Source organism: Quercus robur, chromosome 5 (genome assembly GCF_932294415.1).
Source record: "Quercus robur chromosome 5, dhQueRobu3.1, whole genome shotgun sequence".
NCBI lineage: Eukaryota > Viridiplantae > Streptophyta > Magnoliopsida > Fagales > Fagaceae > Quercus > Quercus robur.
Window position 1 is genome coordinate 7,525,166 of NC_065538.1, and position 25,305 is coordinate 7,550,470.

Sequence of the window (25,305 nt, forward strand, 5' to 3'; positions counted from 1 at the left end):
CTAGAGGGGGTGATAGTGAGGGTGTGAGAAGAGTTTATTGTGAGAAAGGTTGAATGAGCAAAGAAGATAATATTTATAAGAGTTATACACTGTATGAGAAAGAGATTCGTTTTCCAAATTTTTTTTTTTGGAAAACATCCTATAAAAAATAAGCCTTATTTTTATAAGAGTTTTCTGTTGACCAATTTTTATTTTTATTTTTATTTTTTTTATGCTACTAAATACTGAAAAATGTGGAAAATTATCTTTATAGAAGGTTTTCAGCGAAACAAACAGAGCGAAAGAATGTATAAGAATATATTTACATGCTTTAATATTAAATGAGTGTAGTGCTTGGTGAAAATTACCTCTTTTTCACATTAAATATAAGAAGATGCTATATATACACAGCCAAAATGACTAGGACACACACTAGAGACTTTTATTATGAGATAAATATGTGTCCTCAGCCATTTTGGCCGTCAGATTAGCTATTCACAGATCATAAAAGAAGAGGGAGTACATTAAATAATTAAAGAGTCATTAACAAGATTGCAGTAGATAAGCCAACATTAATTATTTAATGAGTGATTAATACAATTGCAGTAGATAATCCAAACATTTTAATATAAGTTACTAATTATAAATAAAATCAAGATTTTGGAGTGAGTGCTAAGACTGATATGGTAGGGTCATACAGCTTTTAATTTAAATCTTATAAAGATTCTCTCACAAGTTCCACATCCATCCAAGATGCAAGGTATTCCCCACCATTTACTTTAAGTTATCCACAACCACTAGCTAGCATGTGCCAATTAATCAATAACATCATGAAAAAATAAAAAATAAAACATTGATGGGAACCCCAAGTGATGCCTAAGTTTCTATCCACCAAAGACCAAACAAAATGCTTGCAGAATAAATTTACTCCCAAGACCATAGGCAATTGAATCTGCAACAAAAGGAATCTTGACCATGCTAAACTAGTCCCATAAGGAAAGTGAAACAAATGTTTTATAAACACAAAGAGAACCCAAAATTATGCTATTGAGCTTTGCAAATTACATGAACCAGAAGTTCTGGATAACACCATATTGAGATAACATACATAAGGTGTACTGGTGTAGTGAAGGAACAAATAAAAAAGGAATTATTTCATATATATATATATATTCATATATAAAATCTGCCATGACTTACAATGGTTAACCAGTAAAGCAGGCTATAAGGAGACCGAAAAAAAGGCCAAAACAGAGAACAACAGAAACAAGTAAGGGAAAATAAACAGGATTTAGACAAAGATCAAAGAAAAGACCTCTTTTCATTTTCATCTCATCATGTCACAGCTTCCTGATTCTTTGTTGACATTCGCTTCAGAAACTCATAGGTAGTGATCATTGTTGTTGCAGACATGGACATTGAAGCCCACCGAGGCCCCAATCCTCTGTAACAAGCCATCCAACCTCCTTCCTTAACCAAATTCCTAATTGTGTGTGCAATAGTTGGTCCTCGACGCCCATTCTCTTCCCCATCCAAGACTTGCAATCTGGTCTTAATTGTATCAAGTGGCATTGTAATCAAAGCTGAAACACCACCTGCCATGGCTGCACTGACTCCCTGAACTGCCATTACAGTTTTCGAATCTGGCCTAAACGTGTTCACCCCATTCTCATTACCATATCCATCTTTCTTGCAAAAGTAATATCCAAATCCACTCCATACCATCCTTTGTGCAATAGAGTAAGATGCCCACCACACCGCATTAGATGGCGCATATGTCAATATCGATATCCCAAACCCCCTATACAACCCCCTTGGCCCATCTGTATTCAAAATCTTCCTAAATGCATCGATCCCATTAGCATATTTACACGCCGACACATTAGCAACACGTGAATTCAAATTCCCACCACAACTACTACTACTACTACCTTGAACCATCAACCTTTGGCTCACCACATCAATTGGAGTCCAAACAAGTTGTGCAGCCATCGCGGCGCTCAACCCTGCAGCTGCATTGGCGACTGTGGTGGCAGTCGGCTCTGGAACCCCTAACCTAACCGTGGCCGAGCCCACATTACTCTTTGTAATCTCCAATGCAGTCATGTAAAGCGCCCGGGCTGGAACCGTGCCCGTCAAGGAAGTTCCAAATCCTCTATACAATGCCCTAAACCCTTCATTCCTTACAATCCAAAAAGCAGTCCTGATACAAGACACTTCTGATTGAGCTACTTGTTGCCTAGTTTTCAACACCACAATCGGGTAAAGCATCCCCGACACGCCTGAAAATAGTGCAGCACCGAGGAAGAAAAACTTCGATTTATCAAGCATTTCCCAGTCAATCTCGGCCGGAATATGAACCTCTTTAGCAGCCGCAGCCGCCGTAGACGGCGATTCCTCCTCGGTAGCACTCAAATTCATCTTAGCCACTTTCCCCCAAATTTACAATTTTCACAAAATTCAATTCAAAATTCAGCTCTAACTCAACAATTTAACCATAATATGTACAAAAACTAATACAAAAAAAAACCCCCAAATTGGAAACTTCAAAAAAAGCCTAACCCTAACCCTAATTGTACGGACTGTACAAAAAACCAGCACAAAAAATCTATTGAAATATGGTACAAAAAAAAGTTAACAAATTTGATTCGAAATTTTTCTAGTTCTTTTTCCGCTTGTGGAACCAGGCTTTGGATCGGGGGTGAACCGAAACGAAAGGATCTAGCATTTCTTGGTAAAGGAACTTAATTTACCAGAGAACCTTACCGGAGAGTGGAGCATCGTCCACCGGAGAATCTCCCCGGAAAGTTCGGATCTCGCCGGAGAAGAAAAAAAAAGGAAATTTCTTGGGCTTCCGATTCTAGATCAAAATTCTCCCCAATTCATACATAGAAACACACTATTTATATATATACCTTTTAGAGAGAGAAAAGAAAATATGAGAGAGAGAGTATTTTTTGTCCGTACAGAGAGTGAGAGAGTGGGAGAGAGAGGTGGGTTACCGGAAATGAGAGGTTTTATAAGGTGAGAATTTGAGAGGGAGAGAGAGGAGAGAGAAGAGGAGGGAATTGAGGGAGGAACTGACACGTGGAGGTTTTGGATTAGGGGGTAGTTTGGGATTGATGGGGGGTTTTTGTTTGTTTTTGTTTTTGTTTTTGTGATTTGTTATTTGTCAACGTATGTCTGAAGGTGTGACTAGTGAGTGACATGGGAACGTTATCCATAAGTTGGGATGAGATTAGATCCGGTGTGTGGGAGTGTGGGAGACATGATGTTTAACAACCTATGGCCTTTTGCCATGTGTTGCAGAAGATAAAATGCATATAATATTATGGATAAAACTGAGGTACAGTAACTTAGGTGTTGTTCTTTAAGTTCTCCTCTTAAGATCATGTAGCTATTTAACTAAAAAATACACTTTCATTCTATGAAAAAAATATTCACATGTTAGAATTTTAAAAAATGAATCTAAAAGACAGCACCTAAGTACTGTACCCAAGTCTTACTCTAATATTATATACACAATATTTGAGTTGCCAAAATGTCATTGATGCTTGTCTCAGTCTATCGCTAGTGCCACTTTATTGTCTACTATTTATAAACGGTCAACTCAACGGTTGTAGAAGAAGAGGTAAAAATGATTGTAATTATAGATTTATTGCAAAAAGTTATGAAATTGTGGAAAAAAAATTGTAAAAAAAGATTGTGGTTATAGAGTTATTGCAAAGGACAATCACATGTGAATCCACACACTTCTAAAATGCATTGAACTCGTGACTTTCCTAATTTCAAAAATAGCAAAGAGTAGATTGGCTTATATAGGCAGACTATTTTGTAAAATCCACAAAAGAGGTATTGTATTGGGGTTTCTAATTATGAAGCATAGTGATTTTGTTTTGTTTTGTTTTTTTTTTTGAGAAGTTTTAGCATAGTGATTTTATTTTATGTATTTATAGGTTTGATTGACAGACGTTTTTAGGGTATTTGTTAATGAATCATTTTAAGAAAATTTTAATATAACTTTTATGAGAAATATAAAAAATTGTGAAAAAAATCAGTTAATTTTTTTTTATGACATCCGCTAACGTTTTCATTTATCTATTATTATTGTTTTTATGAATAAGAAAAAGTTTTAATAAGAGGAAGAAGTAGGCCTAGGGCCCGAGCCATCTACCCTCTAAACCTCAAACACATGGGCTGGGAGGCTGGAGATAGGGACGGCCTAGACTAGATTGAATATAATAGGGAGCCCATGCTGCTAAAGCATAAGCTAGTGATGGGCTTATGTGTATAGATTTTGATTTTAATGTTGGTGGAGACATCTTTAGGAGCCGGATTGGCCTAGACAGGTGGGGATTGTGTGGAGGCCAAAAGCCCAATTTAAATGGACTGGACGTTTGGGGTTTTGTTCATCCTTATTTCAGCCATAATTAAAGGTTGAATCTCGCACAAAGATTTCTTGAAGTAAAATTTGATTTGCTGAGCTGAGTTTAGCATATCCTGGATACTTGTGTGTATAGGGAATGCAACTGAATGTATGTATTTTGTTTTGATTATTTAATAGTGGGGAGGAGAGAATTAAACCCTAGACATTTCTATAGCAACTAGTTAAATTATAAGGTTTTTGAGCGGATTTTTATATTTTAGATAGGCAAGATGCATGTGTGTATTTACATTAATATTTTTCTATTCTCATTTTCATTACATAAAAATAAAAATACATACTCAGTTTAATTTGTTTCAAGAGGCTTATTATGCTCTGACACCATTCTAGTTTCTACATGATTCACAAAAAAATAGCATATTAGGTGAGCATGTCAATATTATTATCAGTTTTCTTTTTCCCCCAAATCAAAGGAAACCAGCAAAGCAAAGTTGGATACAAAAAAAGTAGTGTCAGGCTGCAAATCAACAAACAAAGATGATTAAAAGGGTACGTAGATCGATCGTCACTTGAATCCTATCTTGCTTTAGAGAAAAATTATGTCTCTTTCATTTTTTTACCCTTTTGTTAGTTCTGTCTACTACTCAGTGTATTTTCCTTTTATTTTCTTGTAAATTGTACGATTATTCCCTAGTATGAATTTTACAAGTGGTTAGATTCAGTTTCCTACATAAAATTTGGTTGTAAAGGTCTAAAGGGTCTAAAATTTGTGTCCAGGACTTGTGGGGTTGTGTTGAGTCTGCTGACCGTATCATATCGTTGATGTCAAACTTTTTGCACCGATAATGATAATGTACACAAGAATAATTAAGTAAGATAATAAGGTCCATCTGTATTTCTAAAAAATAAAATATAGAATGCTGTGCATTTAACCCACCACTTGGACAAGCCTAACTCGATTTGACAAGTGGCACTTTAGAGCCTGTTTGGATTGAGAAGAGAGGGAGGGAGATTATAATAGAATTGTCTGAAAATATGCTAATTTTAGGTTAACTTTACTCTATTCCTTCTCAACCCAAATGGACCATTAGATTGGTCTTTGATAAGTTGATGAGTTGGATTTTCAATTTGTCTTATCATCTTAAATTTTGTTTGAAGCTTGGTTTGAGTCATGGACTGGTGGTTAGATTTGTAAATTTTCAAACTTGAGTAATCTGACTCAACCTAACTATTAGAATAGTTCTATTAATTCTTATTTATATATGAATTTTGTTTATTTAGAGGTTTACATTAAATTTAGTAGTTTGATTTATTTAACTATTTTAAGACTTTTTTTTTTATGAAATTAGAGTATTATGACTAATTGTAAAATTGCAATAATTTATTGAATAATATATTTATATAGTTGAATGAAAGCCCAATTGTTTTATTACATATGATAAAATGGTCTCAAGCTAATCCTTGCAAGTTAGTTTGGGTTTATTTTAGAGGTGTCATGGGTTAGGTCAAGTTTGGGGCATTTTCAATCTAAGAAAATCCACAATCTAGCTGAACCTAACTTGACACAAGTACACTCTCAAGTATGTATAATGATTACCTTTTGGGGCATTTTCATGATTTTCTTTTTTTCTTTCATAATGATTCCAATAAGAATCAAACATTTCTTATTCTTAGTAACAGAACCATATTCATGAAGAACTTGACTGCAAACGTCATACAGACAGCTGGAGTGCCAAGAATATGCGGCGAGGATCCAATAACTACATAAAAATATCCAATCTAGACTGGCCAAATCCCTTTTCACACCTCATTTCAAGCATCATTACTAGTCGTCATTAAAAAGAGAGAAAAAGTTTTGACAAATTAATATCTCAAATTCATCACATAAACTCATAAAATGCAACGAAATACATATGCTCATGGTTTGAACTTTCATTCCAACTTGAAGCACAAAGTTAGTAATCAAGAAAAAAGAGAGAGAGGGTATTTTGAACTTAGATAGTAGCCATTATATATTACAGATATCTGGAATAATCTTTATTTGAAGACCTCATGACCTTCATCCACTTACTTATAGCAATTGCAGTCTCCCATCTTAGAGATGATTCCATCCATTCTGGTTCGTTCAACAAATTAGCGTCTTTGCACATGTAAAGATGGACTTGCAGATCTTACATACCAGCCAATAGAGAAAGCGAATTATGTGAATTAGAAGCACAAGAAGAACCAAACAAGCCAAAACACCAATTGGTAAGAGCATGTTACCCCAAGTTTTTCTCTAAGATTTGATGGGATCAGCAAGAAGAATGCCAGTACATAGGAAAAGCCCAAGAATGTGAGAGTGGTACACATGGCTAGTGTCAAGATGACCATAAAAAATTTATTCTTAAGAGGGACTCCACTAATAAGCAAGAAGATGACACTGAGAGATGCAGTAAAAGCAATGGAGTTGCAAATTAAAAAATAAAGGAACCCATCTTCGTAACCACCATAGGCTAGCACCAAAGTTCCAGCTTCAAATTTGTTTTTGCCGCTGCATGCATTAGCTTGATTAGAATCCTTTATATCGGATTGCCAAACTCCACCGGGGGGACTGAGTGCAGGTTGGTAAGTAATCGTTGTGATCACAGTGGCCACCACCATTAATGCACCACGCATCTCTTCTATCTAATTACCCTTTTGTTTCGACCTTTGCTTGCTTAATTGTGTTGGTTTCCCTGATTCATGGTGACCAATCATGGTTGCTGATGGTGGTGGAAGATTATTTTGGTTATTTGCTCTTTCAACGCCGGCATCCATTAAAACGTTTTGAAGGGCGAATCGTTTGAAATCTTTTGGACTATGCTCTAAGACATCTAAAGCTGTAAAACCCATCCAATTTAGAGCATTTGCATCTTCTTTCACTTTGGAAATCGAAAGCAAGAATTTTACGATCTGCAAGAAATTGTAAAATTATAGTTTTAAGCAAGCTTTTTTATTTTATTTTATTTTTTTAATATGAAACACAAGCTAGCAAAAACGCTACATAAAAAAAAAAAAAAAAAAAAAAAATTCCCAATAACATATAAACTCACAATTCACAAACACTCATAAATGCTCAATAAAAATGTAAATATTAGGAGATAATCAATATATATATATATATATATATATACTCACACTAAAATATTGTCTAAGATTATTAGTGCCTAAGCTGCCTAGTTGTGAAGAGACAACACTCCTTTTGGGTGGGTTTGGGCCTTAAGGCTTATATATAAAAGAAATAAAGACAAACCTCAATTTGCTTTAGCATCACCGCTATATGCAAGATAGTGTTGCCACCGTCATGGTCTTTGGAATTAAGAAATTCCCCGTCATCTTTCACGGGTTCCACCAATAGTTTCAGAGTCTCCAATTGATTATACTTAACACACAAGTGCAAAATAGTCTCTCCCCCATCAAATACAACTCGAGGTAAATCACGCTTTGCAAAGATCAATGCCTTCACAACCTCAACTTCTCCTCTCATGGCCGCATAGTGAAGAGGAGTTCTTCCATCTTGATCACAAACCAGACATGCATCTTCATTTGCTCGTAACAGTGCATGGACGATTTCTACATGACCATTAGCAGAAGCCAAGTGAAGTGGACAACGTTTATGGAAGTCCAAATCCATAGCCAACTGAGGTTTTAGAGCTAGAAGAGCTCTAGTAAAATCAACGTGGCCAAGCAAAGCTGATATGTGTAATGGAGTTTCATTGAAAGGGGTCAATGAAATTTTATTGAGGATGTGTGGATCTTTCTGAATCAATCTGTGCAACGTGACCGTACATCCTTTCTCTGATGCGTCATGGAGTTCTGTTATATTATCTTCTTCCATCCTTATTTCCATTTTCCTCTCCAAATATTTTGTGACTATATTCTCCCTATAGAGTAGAAGTATAATATAAATAGAGCAAGATTTAGGTACGGTACTTAGTTGCTGTTTTTTATGTTCCCTTTCAAAAATTCTTCCATGTGAATTTTTTCTTATTAGATAGAAGTGTATTTTTTAGTTAAGTAACCATATGACTGAATCTTAAGAGAAAAAGTTAAGAAACAGTACCTAGGGTACTGTACTTGAGTTTTGTTCATATAAATAAATGTAACTAGTCCTAACAGGGATATTCTTATCCATTGCAACCCTACCACGGAAAAAACTTAGGTATTCAATATTGTCCCCCTACCACAATTTTTTGTCAATTTATGGGAGGAGGCATCAGTGAAATTTGTACTAAGCTTCCTAGCAAGACAAGATGTGGGTTGTAAATATGTTATGACTTATGAATCTTATACTTTGCTACCCTACCACAATTGTCTCAATATATGAGGAGGAATTAGTGTTAAGATTACTAGCAAGAAAAGATGTGGGTTGTAAATTAAATTTTCGGGTGTTCGATAATAATAATCTTTAGATTCCTGATATAGGAGTATTTGAGGGGCCGGCGGCTCTACAGCCACCCAGGGGGTTCATTTAAATGAACACCCTGACTTGGCAAAAAAAAAAAAAAAAAAATATATATATATATATATATACATATTTATATATAAAATTTTTTTAAATTTTTTTTGTTTTGACCTCTTAAAATAAAATTTTGAATATCTTAAGCATAAATTTTGTTTAAATCTAGCTGAAATAAGCTTGAATATGTTCAACTTAGTGCTACAATTGACATCACTTTTTTTATATACTTTTAACAATTTGTCACTTAGATGTTGTTGTGAAGGTGTTGTGCAATAACACTACTTTTAAAATTGCTCATTCATTTTACAATGTGTTAGTGTATAGCTTAGACTAGTTTAGCCCATTGGGCTTAGCCCAGTATACTGTACTTGTAGTTTACTTCTTTTACTTGTACTGCACACATATCTAGCCTATATAAGGCTCTCTATTGTACATTATTATATACATATCAATATACAGACTATTCAGTCTTTCTCACACTTTATATTCTTAACATGGTATCAGAGCCATTCCTCTGACTTTCTGGTTCCTGTGGACATCTCCGGCGTTCTTCCACTGCCCTCGCCTTCATCCAGTAGCCACTGTCAGAAGCGAGTCACCGCCGTCACGCCCACAGTCCCAGCAACTCTTGGATCTCATTGTTCTGCTCATCCAACTGTCAAAGCAAAGGCATTGAGTGACAGAACAGACAATCCCGAGCGAAACCCAACCAAGAACGGCCAGAAACCACTTCACACGCGCCTCCACGCGCCGCCTGAAGTTTCTGCTTCATGAGCATGCGCTCCACGCGCCTCCACGCGTCGCCACGCGCCACCACTCTCACTTACGCACCCCACGCGCCAGACCAGACGTCCTCCCACGCGCCCCACGCGCCAGCTTCGTTTCGCGAACTGCCACGTCAGCCCTAGTGTGACGTCACACTGCCACGTCAACACACGTCATCCGTTGACTTGACCAGATCTGACCGTTGACCGTTGACTTTGACCGTTGACCAAGTCAAAATTTTTCAACAGGACCTGTCTTGCTCAGTTTTTCGCGTAGATTCTGATTTTGGACTCCGTTTCTACATTTGAGGTATCTAAATCTCACTTTTTGGTCATTTTCTTCATTATGGCTCAACAAAGTGAATGAGATATCATACGTCCTATCACCATCATGTTGGATGGTCCTACTAGCTATCATGCATGGTCTTAGAATATGACCGTCTTTCTCAAGGGTCGTAAACTGTGGAGATATGTGACTGGTTCAATTCCTAAGCCAGTACCAGACCCTAAGTCCAAAGCCACAGCTGCTGAAGAGTCTTCCAAGACTGCTGTTACAACAGATGATTATGAAGAACGTCTAGAGGAATGGGAGAGTATTCAGAGTAAGATCTTATCTTGGTTTATCAATACCTCTATTCCCTCCATTCATAATCTTCTTCCTCGTCTTGAAACTGCTGAGGCTGCTTGGAAATTTTTGGCCGATCGTTATAACTGCACTAATGATTCAAGCTTGGAGTTTCACATTGAATCAAAGCTTTATCAAATGCGCCAAGAGACAGGTCAGTCTATTTCTGATTTTTATTCTCAGACTTCTACTATGTGGGAACAACTCTCTGCTGCAGATCCTCCACTGGTGTGTTCTAAGGACATTGAGCTCTTTATCAAATATCGGGATCGCCGTAGATTTATGCACTTCATGATGGGTTTACGTGAGGATTTTGAGCCTACTAGGGCTTCTCTACTTAGCCGGTCTCCTACTCCTTCTCTTGATGCTGCAGTAAAGGAGCTCATTTCTGAGGAGAATCGTCAGCCTACTTATCACATGACATCATCTGATCATGTATTGGCTACACCCTCACCACAGCCTCCCATTGTTGCATTCACTGCTCCTCCGCGAATAAACTCCGGGCGTCCTACCTCTCAGTCTTCCAAAGGTACTCACTGCAAGTTTTGCCGTGCCAGAGGCCATGACATCTCTGTTTGTCGTAAGCTACAGAAATTTGTGCAAGAGCAGAATAAAGCTTCTCTTCCTCAGGCAGTTGCTGTATGTCCTTCAGATCCATCGGTTCCTACAGGTCCATCTTTGGCTTCCTCACTTACTACGGCTAATATTGAGGCAGTTGTTCAACAGGTTTTATCCCGCACTTCCACTGCCCTTTCTGTCACCTCAGGTAAACAACCTTGGTTTTTTGATACTGCATGTTGTAACCATATGACTCCTGATGAATCCCAATTTTCTGATAAGGTACCCTTAGAACATCCAATCACCATTTACACTGCTGATGGAACTCCTATGCCTGTTAGTCATAAAGGAACAATCTCTTCTCCTTGTTTATCCCTTAGTGACACTTTTCATATTCCAAAGTTATCCCTCAATTTGCTTTCTGTTGGTCAACTTTGCGAATTAGGCGTAGATCTTCTATTTACTAATCATGGTGTGGATGTGCAGGATCCCCGGACGGGTCAAGTGCTTGGGACAGGCCGTAAGGTTGGTCGCATGTTTGAGGTTCATGACTTGAAGATTCCTTCACAAGTTGTTTCTGCAGCTGTTACCACTGCCACCTCCTCACCTGATCTATGGCATGCTCGTCTTGGTCATCCATCCTTGTCTCGTCTTCAATTATTAGCTTCTCAAGGTCATTTAGGTTCAGTTCAGTTTCAAAAATTTGATTGTACTTTCTGTCATTTTGGCAAACAAACAAAACTGCCCTTTAATAAAAGTGACTCCTTTTCTTCTGCCCCTTTTGATCTTATACATTCTGATATTTGGAGTCTTGCACCTGTTCCCACTGAGGGGGGATCTAAATATTTTGTCATATTTGTGGATGATTTTTCTCGGTATACTTGGATTTATCTGCTTCACCATAGGTCTGAACTTGTGTCTATTTACCAAACATTTCATAAAATGATTGAAACACAGTTCAATCGCACCGTTAAAGTCTTTCGATCAGATAATGCTCAAGAATATAATGATAAATCTTTCCTATCCTTTTTAGACAGACATGGTACTCTTCCTCAGCGGTCTTGTCCTTACACCTCTCAACAAAATGGTCGTGCAGAACGAAAACATCGTCACATTCTTGATGTTGTCCGCACCCTTCTCATTTCTGCCTCTCTTCCTGAGCGCTTTTGGGGTGAGGCCGCACTTACTGCTGTGCACACCATTAATCGTATTCCTTCACCAACTACACACAACAAATCACCATTTGAGCTTCTCTATGGTCAAACTCCTGACTACTCCTCTCTTTGGGTTTTTGGTTGTGCTTGCTTTGTCTCTCTTCCTCCTCATGAACGAACAAAGCTCCAACCTCGTACTCGTCTCTGTTGTTTCCTTGGTTATGGTGTGTCTCAAAAAGGGTTTCGCTGCTATGATCTCATTTCTCATCGCCTTCGTGTCTCTCGTCATGTTGAGTTTTGGGAACATCGTCCTTTCACGAGTCTTCAGCAGTTTCCTACATCTTCTTCCTCAGAGTCTCCCATTTTTACTGATCTTTTCCTCCCTCTTTATGCTAAACTTGTGGAGGATTCTTCAGCATCGACTGCCTCTCCAGACGACTCATCTCCGATTCTGTCTCCGGCATATGACCCGCCTGTCTTGGATCCTGTGGCACCACCCTCTCCTGAGTCTCCTATTGGTCCTGAACTTCGTCGTTCCACTCGGGTAAGCATTCCTTCCCCTTATCTCACCGATTATCATTGCTCTTTTGCTCTTGCCACTCTCTATGAACCTCACACCTATCGTGAGGCTCATACTGACCCTCTTTGGCAGCAAGCTATGAATGAAGAACTAGATGCCCTTCATAAGAATCACACTTGGGATATGGTTGATTTGCCTCCTGGTCAGTCTGTAGTAGGTTGTAGGTGGGTTTACAAGATCAAGACCAAGGCTGATGGATCTGTTGAATGATACAAGGCTCGCCTAGTTGCCAAGGGCTTTACTCAGGAGTATGGTATTGACTATGAGGAAACATTTGCTCCTGTTGCTCGTCTTACATCTGTTAGATGTCTCATTGCTGTGGTTGCTGTTCGCCGTTGGCCTCTTTATCAAATGGATGTGAAGAATGCTTTCCTCAAGGGAGACCTCCATGAAGAAGTGTACATGCAACCACCCCCTGGCTATCCACACTCAGGCAATCAAGTTTGCCGCCTTCGCCGTGCTCTTTATGGCCTCAAGCAGGCTCCTCGAGCTTGGTTTGAAAAGTTTAGCTTAGTTGTTGCTCAGCAGGGTTTCACTTCGAGTCCTCATGACACTGCTCTCTTTGTTCGACGATCCTCTGCTGGTATCACTCTTATTCTTCTTTATGTTGATGATATGATTATTACTGGAGATGATTCTGCAGGTATCCGTTCTCTTCAGAACTTCCTTAGTCAGCATTTTGAGATGAAAGATCTGGGCACTCTCAGCTATTTTCTTAGGCTTGAGGTTACCTCATCCTTTGATGGATACTATCTTTCTCAGGCTAAATATGCTTCTGATCTTCTCTCCAAAGCCGGTGTCACTGATAACAAGACTGTTTCCACTCCTTTGGAATACAATGCAAAGCTCACACCCTTGGACGGTGAACCTATATCCGATGCTACTCGCTATCGTCAGTTGGTTGGCAGTTTGATCTATCTCACTGTTACACGTTCGGATATTTCACATGCCGTGGGTATGGTTAGTAAGTTCATGGATGCACCTCGTTCTGTCCACTATGCTGCTGTTCTTCGGATTCTCCGATATGTCAAAGGCACACTTTATCATGGTCTGCATTACTCCTCTCGATCTTCTCTCGAGCTTCATGCTTATTCAGATGCTGACTGGGCAGGTGATCCGACTGATCGATGCTCTATCACAGGTTTCTGTTTCCTGGCAGCCGCCGTAGACGGCGATTCCTCCTCGGTAGCACTCAAATTCATCTTAGCCACTTTCCCCCAAATTTACAATTTTCACAAAATTCAATTCAAAATTCAGCTCTAACTCAACACTTTAACCATAATATGTACAAAACCTAATACCAAAAAAAACCCCCAAATTGGAAACTTCAAAAAAAGCCTAACCCTAACCCTAATTGTACGGACTGTACAAAAAACCAGCACAAAAAATCTATTGAAATATGGTACATAAAAAGTTAACAAATTTGATTCGAAATTTTTCTAGTTCTTTTTCCTCTTGTGGAACCAGGTTTTGGATCGGGGGTGAACCGAAACGAAAGGATCTAACATTTCTTGGTAAAGGAATTGAATTTACCAGAGAACCTTACCGGAGAGTGGAGCATCGTCCACCGGAGAATCTCCCCGGAAAGTTCGGATCTCGCCGGAGAAGAAAAAAAAGGAAATTTCTTGGGCTTCCGATTCTAGATCAAAATTCTCCCCAATTCATACATAGAAACACACTATTTATATATATACCTTTTAGAGAGAGAAAAGAAAATATGAGAGAGAGAGTATTTTTGTCCGTACAGAGAGTGAGAGAGTGGGAGAGAGAGGTGGGTTACCGGAAATGAGAGGTTTTATAAGGTGAGAATTTGAGAGGGAGAGAGAGGAGAGAGAAGAGGAGGGAATGGAGGGAGGAACTGACACGTGGAGGTTTTGGATTAGGGGGTAGTTTGGGATTGATGGGGGGTTTTTGTTTGTTTTTGTTTTTGTTTTTGTGATTTGTTATTTGTCAACGTATGTCTGAAGGTGTGACTAGTGAGTGACATGGGAACGTTATCCATAAGTTGGGATGAGATTAGATCCGGTGTGTGGGAGTGTGGGAGACATGATGTTTAAGAACCTATGGCCTTTTGCCATGTGTTGCAGAAAATAAATTGCATTTAATATTATGGACAAAACTAAGATACAATACCTTAAGTGCTGTTCCTTTAATTCTTCTCTTAAGATCATGTACCTATTTAACTAAAAAATACATTTTCATTCTATGAGAAAATATTCACATGTTAGAATTTTAAAAAAAGAATCTAAAAGACAGCACCTAAGTACTGTACTCAAGTCCTACTCTAATATTATATACACAATATTTGAGTTGCCAAAATGTCATTGATGCTTGTCTCAGTCTATCGCTAGTATCACTTTATTGTCTACTATTTATAAATGGTCAACTTAACGGTTGTAGAAAAAAAGGTAAAAATGATTGTAATTATAGATTTATTGCAAAAGTTATGAAATTGTGGAAAAAAAAAATTGTAAAAAAAGACTGTGGTTATAGAGTTATTGCAAAGGTCAATCACATGTGAATCCACACACTTCTAAAATGCATTGAACTTGTGACTTTCCTAATTTCAAAAATAGCAAAGAGTAGATTGGCTTATATAGGCAGACTATTTTGTAAAATCCACAAAAGAGGTATTGTATTGGGGTTTCTATTTATGAAGCATAGTGATTTTGTTTTGTTTTGTTTTTTTTTTTTTGAGAAGTTTTAGCATAGTGATTTTATTTTATGTATTTATAGGTTTGATTGACAGAGGTTTTTAGGATATTTGTTAATGAATTATTTTACGAAAATTTTAATATAACTTTTATGAGAAATATAAAAAATTGTGAAAAAAATCAGTTAAATTTTTTTTATGACATCCGCTAACCTTTTCATTTACCTATTATTATTATTGTTTTTTTGAATAAGAAAAAGTTTTAATAAGAGGAAGAAGTAGGCATAGGGCCCGAGCCATCTACCCTCTAAACCTCAAACACATGGGCTGGGAGGCTGGAGATAGGGACGGCCTAGACTAGAGTGAATATAATAGGGAGCCCATGCTGCTAAAGCATAAGCTAGTGATGGGCTTATGTGTATAGATTTTGATTTTAATGTTGGTGGAGACATCTTTAGGAGCCGGATTGGCCTAGACAGGTGGGGATTGTGTGGAGGCCGAAAGCCCAATTTAAATGGACTGGACGTTTGGGGTTTTGTTCATCCTTATTTCAGCCATAATTAAAGGTTGAATCTCGCACAAAGATTTCTTGAAGTAAAATTTGATTTGCTGAGCTGAGTTTAGCATATCCTGGATACTTGTGTGTACAGGGAATGCAACTGAATGTATGTATTTTGTTTTGATAATTTAATAGTGGGAGGAGAGAATTAAACCCTAAACGTTTCTATAGCAATTAGTTAAATTATAAGATTTTGAGTGGATTTTTATATTTTAGATAGACAAGATGCATGTGTGTATTTACATTAATATTTTTCTATTCTCATTTTCATTACATAAAAATAAAAATACATTCTCAGTTTAATTTGTTTCAAGAGGCTTATTATGCTCTGACACCATTCTAGTTTCTACATGATTCACAAAAAAATAGCATATTAGGTGAGCATGTCAATATTATTATCAGAATATCAGTTTTCATTTTCCCCCAAATCAAAGGAAACCTGAAAAGCAAAGCTGGATACAAAGAAAGTAGTTTCAGGCTGCAAATCAACAAACAAAGATGATTAAAAGGGTACGTAGATCGATCGTCACTTGAATCCTATCTTGCTTTAGAGAAAAATTATGTCTCTTTCATTTTTTTACCCTTCTGTCGGTTCTGTCAACTACTCAATGTATTTTCCTTTTATTTTCTTGTAAATTGTACGATTATTCCCTATTATGAATTTTACAAGTGGTTAGATTCAGTTTCCTACATAAAATTTGGTTGTAAAGGTCTAAAGGGTCTAAAATTTGTGTCCAAGACTTGTGGGGTTATGGACCGTGTCATATTGTCCCCAAAGGTTTTTTTTTTCCCTAGAATTTGTTGTCCTCATTGTTGATGTCAAACTTTTTGAACCGATAGCATTAGCATCCAGTATTTTTAAACTATTATATTTTACCATCTCAAAAACTTCTTTATCTATTATACCATATCATTTTATAATACACTCAACATTCCAGTTTTCATTTTATCATACCACACATTAAAATAATATAGAGTAAAACAAAATTAATATAAAAAATATTTCTCTCTGTGAAAGACAAAGGAGAGAGAGAGAGAGTAATTAAAAAAAAAAAGAAATTTAATTTTACAATTGGTGAATAGGAAATTTAAGGTTTTTTTTTTTTTTTTTTTTTTTTTTTTGTCATGATTCACGATAGGATGTTCAAACTTCAAATTCTTAGGTTTTGCATCTTACGGAAAATTTAAGTATAAAATCCATCTTTGTCAATTTAGTACTTTTTTTTTTTTTTTTTGGCTAAATATAAAACTTGTATATGTAGAAGTCTACTGTAGTAGGTTTGTAAAATTTTGCTTACCTCTATTCTGGGACTGAAGCTCACACAACACACACACTCCCACTCCCTTCTCACTCCTTAGCCGAGCTCCTTTATCCTTCATCTATGCTGAGATCAGCAAGTCGATGACCACTGCTTCTCTAGTGACCCCAAAGCTTCTCTCTCTTTGCCGCGCTTCTCTCTCTATCGTTTCCATCGTTCTTTTTGTTTTTGTTTTGTTTTGTTTTGCTTTGGGCCTGTTGGCTTTAGGTTTACACGCTTGTTCTTAGAGGTTATATATAATAGGTTTAGTATTTTTTATTTTTTTTATTTTGTGTGTCCTGCTACAGTTTTTTATGCTACAATTTTTATTTCGTAGGTAAAATCACTGAAATGAGTACTGAAAAATCATCCGATTTAGCTGGTTTGCTATGGAATATGTTACTAAGTTAGAAAAAGCAAGTGGTAGTGGTGGGAATGTTGTTTTTCGATGTAACTATTGTGAAAATTTTTTCAAGGGGTCTTCTTCAAGGGTGAAGGCACACATGTTAAAATTGCCTAATTATGGAATACAATCATGTGTTAAGGTTGTAGATGAGTATTGTATGGAAATGCAGCAATTGGAGGATGTGTTAGAGGAATCTTTGCAAAAGGTGAAGAAGCCTAAGCTAGTATCTTTACCCATTGATTCTGCTTGTAGTCCTAATCTTATTCCTAATGAGAGTAGTACAGCTAAAAGTCAACCATTTTTTTTTTCCCAGAAGAAAGGGGTTTGGGAATTCTCTTTTGGAGAAGGCTTTTAACAATCAATGTCGAGAGCAATTAGATTCTCTTATTGCTAGGACATTTTATTTTGGTGGTTTACCCTTTCACTTTGCTAAGAACCCATACTGGATTGAGATGATCAAATTTGCAGCTAATAATAATTTATCGGGCTATGTTCCTCCAGGTTACAATAAATTAAGAACAACTTTGTTGCAAAAAGAGAGGGCATGTATTGAGAAGTTGTTGAGGACAATTAAAGATACTTGGAAAGAAAAAGGTTTAGGCATAGTAAGTGATGGGTGCACAGATGTCCAAAAAAGGTCACTTATCAATTTTATGGCTACATCAGAGAAATGACCACTTTTTGTAAAATCCATTGATAGTACCAAAGAGTACAAAGACAAGAAATTCATTTCTAAGTTGTTTCTAGAGGTCATACCTGAAGTTGGGCATCAAAATGTTTCCCAAATCATTACTGTCACTGCATCTGTTATGAAATTTGCAGGATCTATTGTTGAAGTTGAATATCCTCATATGTTTTGGTCACCTTGTGTTGTGCATACCATCAATTTGGCCTTGAAGAATATATGTGTACCTAAAAACTCTTTGCAGAATGAGGTTGCATATAATGAATGTAAATGGATTGTGCAAGTTGCTGATGAGGCATCTTTCATTCGTATCTTCATCACAAATCATTCCATGAGATTAGCAATTTTTAATAAATACTCTCATTTGAAACTACTTGCTGTTGCTGAAACACGATTTGCTTCAATAATCATCATGCTTAAAAGATTGCTTCAAGTAAAAAAATATCTTTGAGAGATGGTTGTTGGCGAGCAATGGATGTTATATAGAGAAGATGATTATGGAAAAGCTCAAACTGTGAGAGATTATGTTTTGAATGATTTGTAGTGGGACAAGATTGACTATATTCTGAGATTCACAGGACCTATTTATGAGATGCTTTGAGTGGTTGACATGGATGCACCTATTCTTCATAGGGTGTACGAAATATAGGATTCAATGATAGAAAATGTGAAGAAAGAAATATACCAGCATGAAGGCAAGGAAGAATATGAGGAGTCTCCATTTTATGAGGTGGTACATAGATACTCATTGATCGGTGGACTAAAAATTGCACACCACTTCATATCCTAGCTCACTCCTTGAATCCTAATAAGTTTTCTATCTTTTTAATCTCTCTCTCTCTCTCTCTCTCTCTCTCTCTCTCTCTCTCCTTTTATGCATTTTGAAACAAATAAACTCATTAGTTGTACTTATTTATTTGTTTATACCAATCAATGGATTGATGAAGTCAAAGGCGGTGTTGCTCCACATAAGGATTTTGAAATTTTTGAGGATAGAAACAAGTGCCTCAAAAGATTTTTTCCTGATATTGATGATAGAAAGAAAGTGAATGTGGAGATTGGTTTGTTTTCAGGAATTATGAGCTATGATGATGATAGCATGGAAGAAAGGTGGACCTTTGATCCATCACTTTGGTGGTTAGTCAATGGGTCCTAGTTACCAATGCTTCAAACCATAGCTCTAAAGCTTCTTGGATAGTCTTGTTCATCATCATGCACTGAGAGGAATTGGAGTACATATGACTTCATCCATTGTTGAGGAGGAATAGAATTACTCCTAAATGTGTTGAAGATTATTTGTTTGTTCATTCTAATCTTTGACTTCTTTCAAGGAGGAGGGAAGAGTACACTAAAGGAAAATCTATGAAGTGGGACATTGGTGGAGATACTTGGGATGAGCCATTTGAAGGACCTAGGTTGCTTGAGATTGCAAATCTCACACTAGACAAGCCAGAGATAGAGATAAGTCTTGTTGAGAATGATGACTATGGTGATGACGATGATGTTGTTGTTTTGTGATCATCTTGAAAGTTTAAAGCTTGGTTTTCTTTTATATTTTTAGTTAATTTGATGTTCAATATTAGTGTATTTAAACTTTTGGTTTGTACTTTAAACATTTTATGGGTGGTATTGTACTACTTTGAGTGTTAGTTTACTTATTTTTTTATTCTTACTTAAAAAAAATTCTAGACATAAACATATTTTATGTCTAAAAATATTAAAAAATATACCTAAATATAAATATTAATTAATTAATTAATTGTCGTACTTATGCCGTGTTGTATCATTATTTTTCAAAAATTGCCTAACCTCTGTACTCTTATCCATGTCCCTTACCCATGTTGTACTCGTACTTGTGTCCGTGTTTGTGCAACGTATAGATAGGAGTGCCAAGAATATGAGCCAAATCCCTTTTCACACCTCATTTCAAGCATCATTTCTAGTTATAGAAAGAGAGAATTTTTTTTTGACAAATTAATATCTCAACTTCATCACATAAACTCATAAAATGCTACGAAATACTTGAAGCACAAATGTAGGAATTAGGAAAAAAAGAGAGAGGATACTTTGAACTTAGATGGTAGCCATTATATATTACAGAAATCTGGAATAATCGTTAATTGAAGACCTCATAACCTGCTAAGTCACTTTGAAAAAAATTACAATTTCATCCACTTACTAATAGCAACCGCAGTCTCCCATCTTAGAGACGATTCCATCCATTCTGGTTCGTTCAACAAATTTACGCCTTTGCACATCTAAGGATGAACTTGAAGATCATTCTTAACAGCCGAATGAGAAAGAGAATTATGTAAATTAAAAGCACAAGAAGAACCAAATAAACCAAAGCTCTAGTTGGTAAGAGTGTCAATTCCCCAAGTTCTTTCCTATCCTTTTCTGGGATCATCAAGCTGAATGCCAGTACATAGGTAATGCCCAAGAATATGAGAGTGGTACACATGGCAAGTGTCAAGATGACTGTAAAAAATTTATTCTTAAGAGGAAATCCACTAATAAGCAAAAAGATGACACTGAGAGATGCAGTAAAGGTAATGGAGTTGCTTACTAAGAAATAAAGGAACAAGTTTTGATAATTGACATGGAAGCCTGACACCAAAGTTGTAGCGACGTCACATGTTGTATTGCGGCATGCCTGAGTTAGCCAAACTCCATTGGGGGGATTGAGCGCAGGTTGGTAAGTAATCGTTGCAATCACAGTGGCCACCACCATTAATGCACCACGCAGCTCTTTTATCCAATTACTCTTATGTTTCAAGGGCCTTTGTTTGCTTAATTGTGTTGGTTTCCCTGATTCAAGGTGACCAATCATGGTTGCTGATGGTGGTGAAAGATTATTTTGGTTATTTGCCCTTTCAACACCGGCATCCATTAAAATGTTTTGAAGGGTGAATCGTTTGAAATCTTTTGGACTGTGCTCTAAGACATCTAAAGCTGTAAAACCCATCCAATTTAGAGAATTTTCTCCTTCTTTCACTTTGGACACCAAAAGCAAGAATTTTACGATCTGCAAGAAATTGTAACAGTATAGTTTTAAACAAGTTTTTTTTTTCTATAAGAAACACAAGCTAGCAAAAACGCTACATAAAAAAAAAAAAAAAAAAAAAAAAAAAAAAAAAAAAAAAAAAATCCCCAATTGCATATAAACTCATAATTCACAAACACTCATATGTGCTTAATAAAAATGTAAATATTAGGAGATAATCAACATATATATATATATATATAGACACACACACAAACACACACATATATAATATATTGTCTAAGATTATTAGTGCCCAAGCTACCTAGTTGTGAAGAGACAACACTCCTTCTGGGTGGGTTTGGGCCTTAAGGCTTATATATAAAAGAAATAAAGACAAACCTCAATTTGCTTTAGCATCACCGCTATATGCAAGATAGTGTTGCCACCTTCATGGTCTTTGGAATTAAGAAATTCCCCATCATCTTTCACGGGTTCCACCAAGAGTTTCAGAGTCTCCAATTGGTTATACTTAACACATAAGTGCAAAACGGTCTCTCCCCCATCGAATACAACTCGAGTTAAATCACGCTTTGCAAAGATCAATGCCTTCACAACCTCAATATTTCCTCTCATGGCCGCATAGTGAAGAGGAGTTCTTCCATCTTGATCACAAACAAGACATGCATCTTCATTTGCACGTAACAGTGCATGGGCGACTTCTACATGGCCATTAGCAGAAGCCAAGTGAAGTGGACAGCGTTTATGGAAGTCCAAATCCATAGCCAATTGAGGTTTTAGAGCTAGAAGAGCTCTAGTAAAATCAACGTGGCCAAGCAAAGCTGATATGTGTAATGGAGTTTCATTGAAAGGGGTCAATGAAATTTTATCAAGGATGTGTGGATCTTTCTGGATCAATCTGTGCAACGTGACCATACACCCTTTCTCTGATGCGTCATGGAGTTCTGTTATATTATCATCTTCCATCCTTATTTCCATTTTCCTCTCCAAATATTTTGTAACTATAGTCTGCCAAGAGTAGAAGTATAATATAAATAAATGTAACTAGTCCTAACAGGGATATTCTTATCCATTGCAACCCTACCACGGAAAAAACTAAGGTATTCCGTATTGTCCTCCACCACAATTTTTTGTCAATATATGGGAGGAGGCATCAGTGAAATTTGTACTAAGCTTCCTAGCAAGACAAGATGTGGGTTGTAAATATCTTATGAATCTTATACTTTCATTACTTTGCTACCCTACCACAATTTTGTCTCAATATATGAGGAGGAATTAGACTTAAGATTACTTGAAAGAAAATATGTGGGTTGTAAATTTCCAGGTGCTCGATAATAATCAGCATTGTGGTTGGCCCTAATAATTCCTTCCTAGCAAGACAAGATGCGGGTTGTGCATCATCTGGTTTATTTTTTCTCAAAAAAAAGAAAAAAGAAAAAGAAAATTCGCATGGTTTCTTCTTAATAATTCAATCGTGGTTGGCGGACTTCAAAATTCATTATTAATCATTAATAATAATCTTTAGATTCCTGATATAGGAATATTTCACTTGGACACGTTCTACTCTGAAAGCGATTAGTGCATGAATGATGCTGATCGATCTTTTAATCAGTCAAGTCAGTAAACATTGGAATTTTGCTAAATGGTCCCAAACGTGCGGAGATACGACATTTCGTTTTTCAAAACTGACTATTTCTTGCGTATCAGTGCTTCTCATTCCCCCAGCATTCAAAACATTGTATTATCTAGAACTCGAATAACGTCTTTGTGGGTTAGAGTCGAATGTACTACAGAAGAGCCAACCATATGATAAGCCTTAAAACACCATAATTCTGAAATCAATTTTTGTGTTTTTCATAATTTGGGTGATAGAACACCTTGAGAACTAAATTAAGCATTTTAAAAAAAACCTAACTGTTAAAAAATAACTATAAAGGAGAGAACTTCAAGATTTTAAGATTAGACTGGGGTTCAATATATTATTATGATAACGTAATAATTATTTAATAATTAATTAATATAGATTAAAAAAGAGAATGAAGGTCCAAAGTTTATAATTTTAACTAAACCAGCCACCTAGCTTAATACAACATCAAGAGCAGATTATATTTCAAAACTAAAAATAAAAATATAGTTTGTCGCAATATTTCCAAAGTTGACATGGTGAACCAGCCTTCCAGCTTAATGCAATCATGGCCTTTTAGTGGAGTTGGTGATATACCTATGTTAGAATTTCATTTTCCATCATTTATGTGTGTGCTTGTTTGTTTCTTAAAAAAGTAAAAAAGAGAGCAGACCTTATCATAATTTTAAATGTGAAGGGAAAAATCAAAATAACCCCAAACGTATCCTTAGCGGAATATATGATCGAATTTTCTTATTCATGGAGTTTAATTTTAGGGGGGGTGGACACCAGGTTTTTTTTCCTTGGCTACGCGTGATGTATGATTTGTGTGTAACGCGCATGTAAGTGAACACTATGGTGTTTAGATAGTTTCGTGGATCAAGCCCTTTTAGGCTTTTACTATTTGGTAAAGAGTATTATTAATGCTACCTATAAAGTTAACCTGTGCATATCCTCATGACGTACATGAGGAATATCATATGGAAAACAAAAATCAATCCAAGCAAAGATGGAAGTAATAGATAACTCCTCACACATTCATCAATTGTACTTAACTAGTCTAATACCCATATATTTACATGCATGCAATAACGTATCTGCTCATAGCTTATTCAATAGATTCAATCACTTCACGCATATATCTATGAGCAAGAGACTGATCATGTATATAAATCAACATGAAAGAATCTATGTACAAACCAAATAAACAGTCATTGAAATATTAAATTATATACCCATAAATTTCATAACATGCAATTGTATATATCAGACATACTCAATGAATTTTCACTATATTTATGGGCAAATTAAGGAATCAATCATGTATGGACGTACTTTCTCCAAAAAAAAAAACATTTTGTTTTTGTTTAAAAGGAAATTGCATTAAAATCAACTAGCCAAAAAAGGTGAAGTATTGGCTAAAAGCCTTAGAGAGTACAACCCATCAGCAACCGAATCTAAAATTACACGAAGATTTTCAGGGGGGGGGGGGGGGGAATCTAAGACAACAAAATCCTCTGAGAATAGATTTTCAGAGGATTTTAGCAAGATAGTCCACACATTTATTCGCCTCCCTAAACATGTGGTTGACCTTGATTTGCTAGAACTTGTGAAGGAGGTACTTGCAGTCAATCAGCAAGGATGAGTAGGAACTGTTAGAGGTTTTCTTTGAGAGAACAAGGTCGACAATAGTTTTAGCATCAAGCTCCACAATGAGTTGGGTGATGCCAAGTTGGTGAGCTAACAGAAGCCAATCCCTCAAGGCCCAAAACTCAGAAATAATACTAGTTTCAACACCAATACATCGCATAAAACCCTTGATCCACTTCCCCTGTTGGTCTCGAATAAGCCTCCCCCACCTGCCTTACCTGGGTTTCCTAGAGATTCTCCATTTGAATTTAATTTAAACCACCCAAGTGGAGGTTTGACCTAGCAAACCAGGTTGGCTACTACATGAAAGTCGGTCTTTAGTGATGGCATATAGTCGTCACTAATGCTTTAAATATCGTCGCTAATTATATTGGCAACGAAAAATGTCGTCGCTAACTTTTGTTAAACGAAAATGGTAACAAAAAAGCTTTTAGTGACGATATTAATATCGTCGCAAATAAAATACTATTAACGACGACAAAGTCATCGCTAATAGTGACAATTGTTGTCATAAATAACTCAAGAACCCAAGACAAGATGTCGTCGCTACTAGCTAGTGACAAATTTTTTTGTCATCGCTAGTAGATTATTATTAACGACGACATTTTTGTTGTCACTAATATGTCATTACTAGCAACGATGCTTGCTGTCATCACAGATAAAATATATTAGCGGCCACAAACATTTCATCACTAAAATTTGCATATTAGCGATGATATTGTTTGTCGTCACTGATGATATGATAAAATATTAGTAACGACAATGTTGTCACTAATAACATTTTACATTTTTTTGAATTTTTCTATAAAATTTACATTTTGAATTTTACATGGGTACTTGATGGAAAATAATAAATCACAATCCCACACATCAAAAATTTTCAATCACAAATACTCATA

At 36.4% G+C, this 25,305-nt stretch overlaps 3 protein-coding genes across 7 annotated transcripts; 1 reads left to right on the forward strand and 2 right to left on the reverse strand.

Annotated features, from left to right (window-relative positions):
- Positions 1-975: 975 nt before the first annotated feature.
- LOC126724992 (uncharacterized) lies at positions 976-14,303 on the reverse strand. Of its 2 annotated transcripts, none has more exons than XM_050429465.1 (2): positions 14,222-14,303; positions 976-2,894 (listed from the first exon to the last, which is right to left on the reverse strand). In XM_050429465.1, exon 2 carries the CDS (start codon positions 2,398-2,400, stop codon positions 1,315-1,317), a length of 1,086 nt encoding a protein of 361 aa, XP_050285422.1. In that variant the 5' UTR covers positions 2,401-2,894; positions 14,222-14,303; the 3' UTR covers positions 976-1,314. The 2 variants fall into 2 exon arrangements, with proteins under 2 accessions (XP_050285422.1, XP_050285421.1); XM_050429464.1 differs by having other exon boundaries at positions 976-2,492; positions 13,822-14,300.
- On the reverse strand, positions 7,026-22,255 carry LOC126724991 (ankyrin repeat-containing protein BDA1-like). 4 transcript variants are annotated; one of them, XM_050429461.1, is made up of 3 exons: positions 21,514-22,247; positions 20,695-21,153; positions 20,171-20,539 (listed from the first exon to the last, which is right to left on the reverse strand). In XM_050429461.1, the coding sequence occupies exons 1-3, from the start codon at positions 22,108-22,110 to the stop codon at positions 20,516-20,518; spliced, it is 1,080 nt and encodes a 359-aa protein (XP_050285418.1). In that variant the 5' UTR covers positions 22,111-22,247; the 3' UTR covers positions 20,171-20,515. The 4 variants fall into 4 exon arrangements, with proteins under 4 accessions (XP_050285420.1, XP_050285418.1, XP_050285419.1 ...); XM_050429462.1 differs by having other exon boundaries at positions 20,171-20,606; XM_050429463.1 differs by lacking the exons at positions 20,171-20,539; positions 20,695-21,153 and adding an exon at positions 7,026-7,297 and having other exon boundaries at positions 21,514-22,255.
- Positions 10,643-11,379, forward strand: LOC126724993 (uncharacterized). Its single transcript, XM_050429466.1, has 2 exons — positions 10,643-11,001; positions 11,280-11,379. The coding sequence occupies exons 1-2, from the start codon at positions 10,653-10,655 to the stop codon at positions 11,315-11,317; spliced, it is 387 nt and encodes a 128-aa protein (XP_050285423.1). The 5' UTR covers positions 10,643-10,652; the 3' UTR covers positions 11,318-11,379.
- Positions 22,256-25,305: the final 3,050 nt, after the last annotated feature.

Coding starts and splice junctions, on each gene's coding strand:
- LOC126724992 (XM_050429465.1), bottom strand. CDS start 2,400: ATGAATTTGAGTGCTACCGAGGAGGAATCGCCGTCTACGGCGGCTGCG.
- LOC126724993 (XM_050429466.1), top strand. CDS start 10,653: ATGACATCATCTGATCATGTATTGGCTACACCCTCACCACAGCCTCCC. Junction 11,002..11,279: donor TGCCCTTTCTGTCACCTCAG/GTAAACAACCTT, acceptor GTGGATGTGCAG/GATCCCCGGACGGGTCAAGT.
- LOC126724991 (XM_050429460.1), bottom strand. CDS start 22,110: ATGGAAATAAGGATGGAAGATGATAATATAACAGAACTCCATGACGCA. Junction 21,154..21,513: donor TGATGCTAAAGCAAATTGAG/GTTTGTCTTTAT, acceptor AATTTCTTGCAG/ATCGTAAAATTCTTGCTTTT.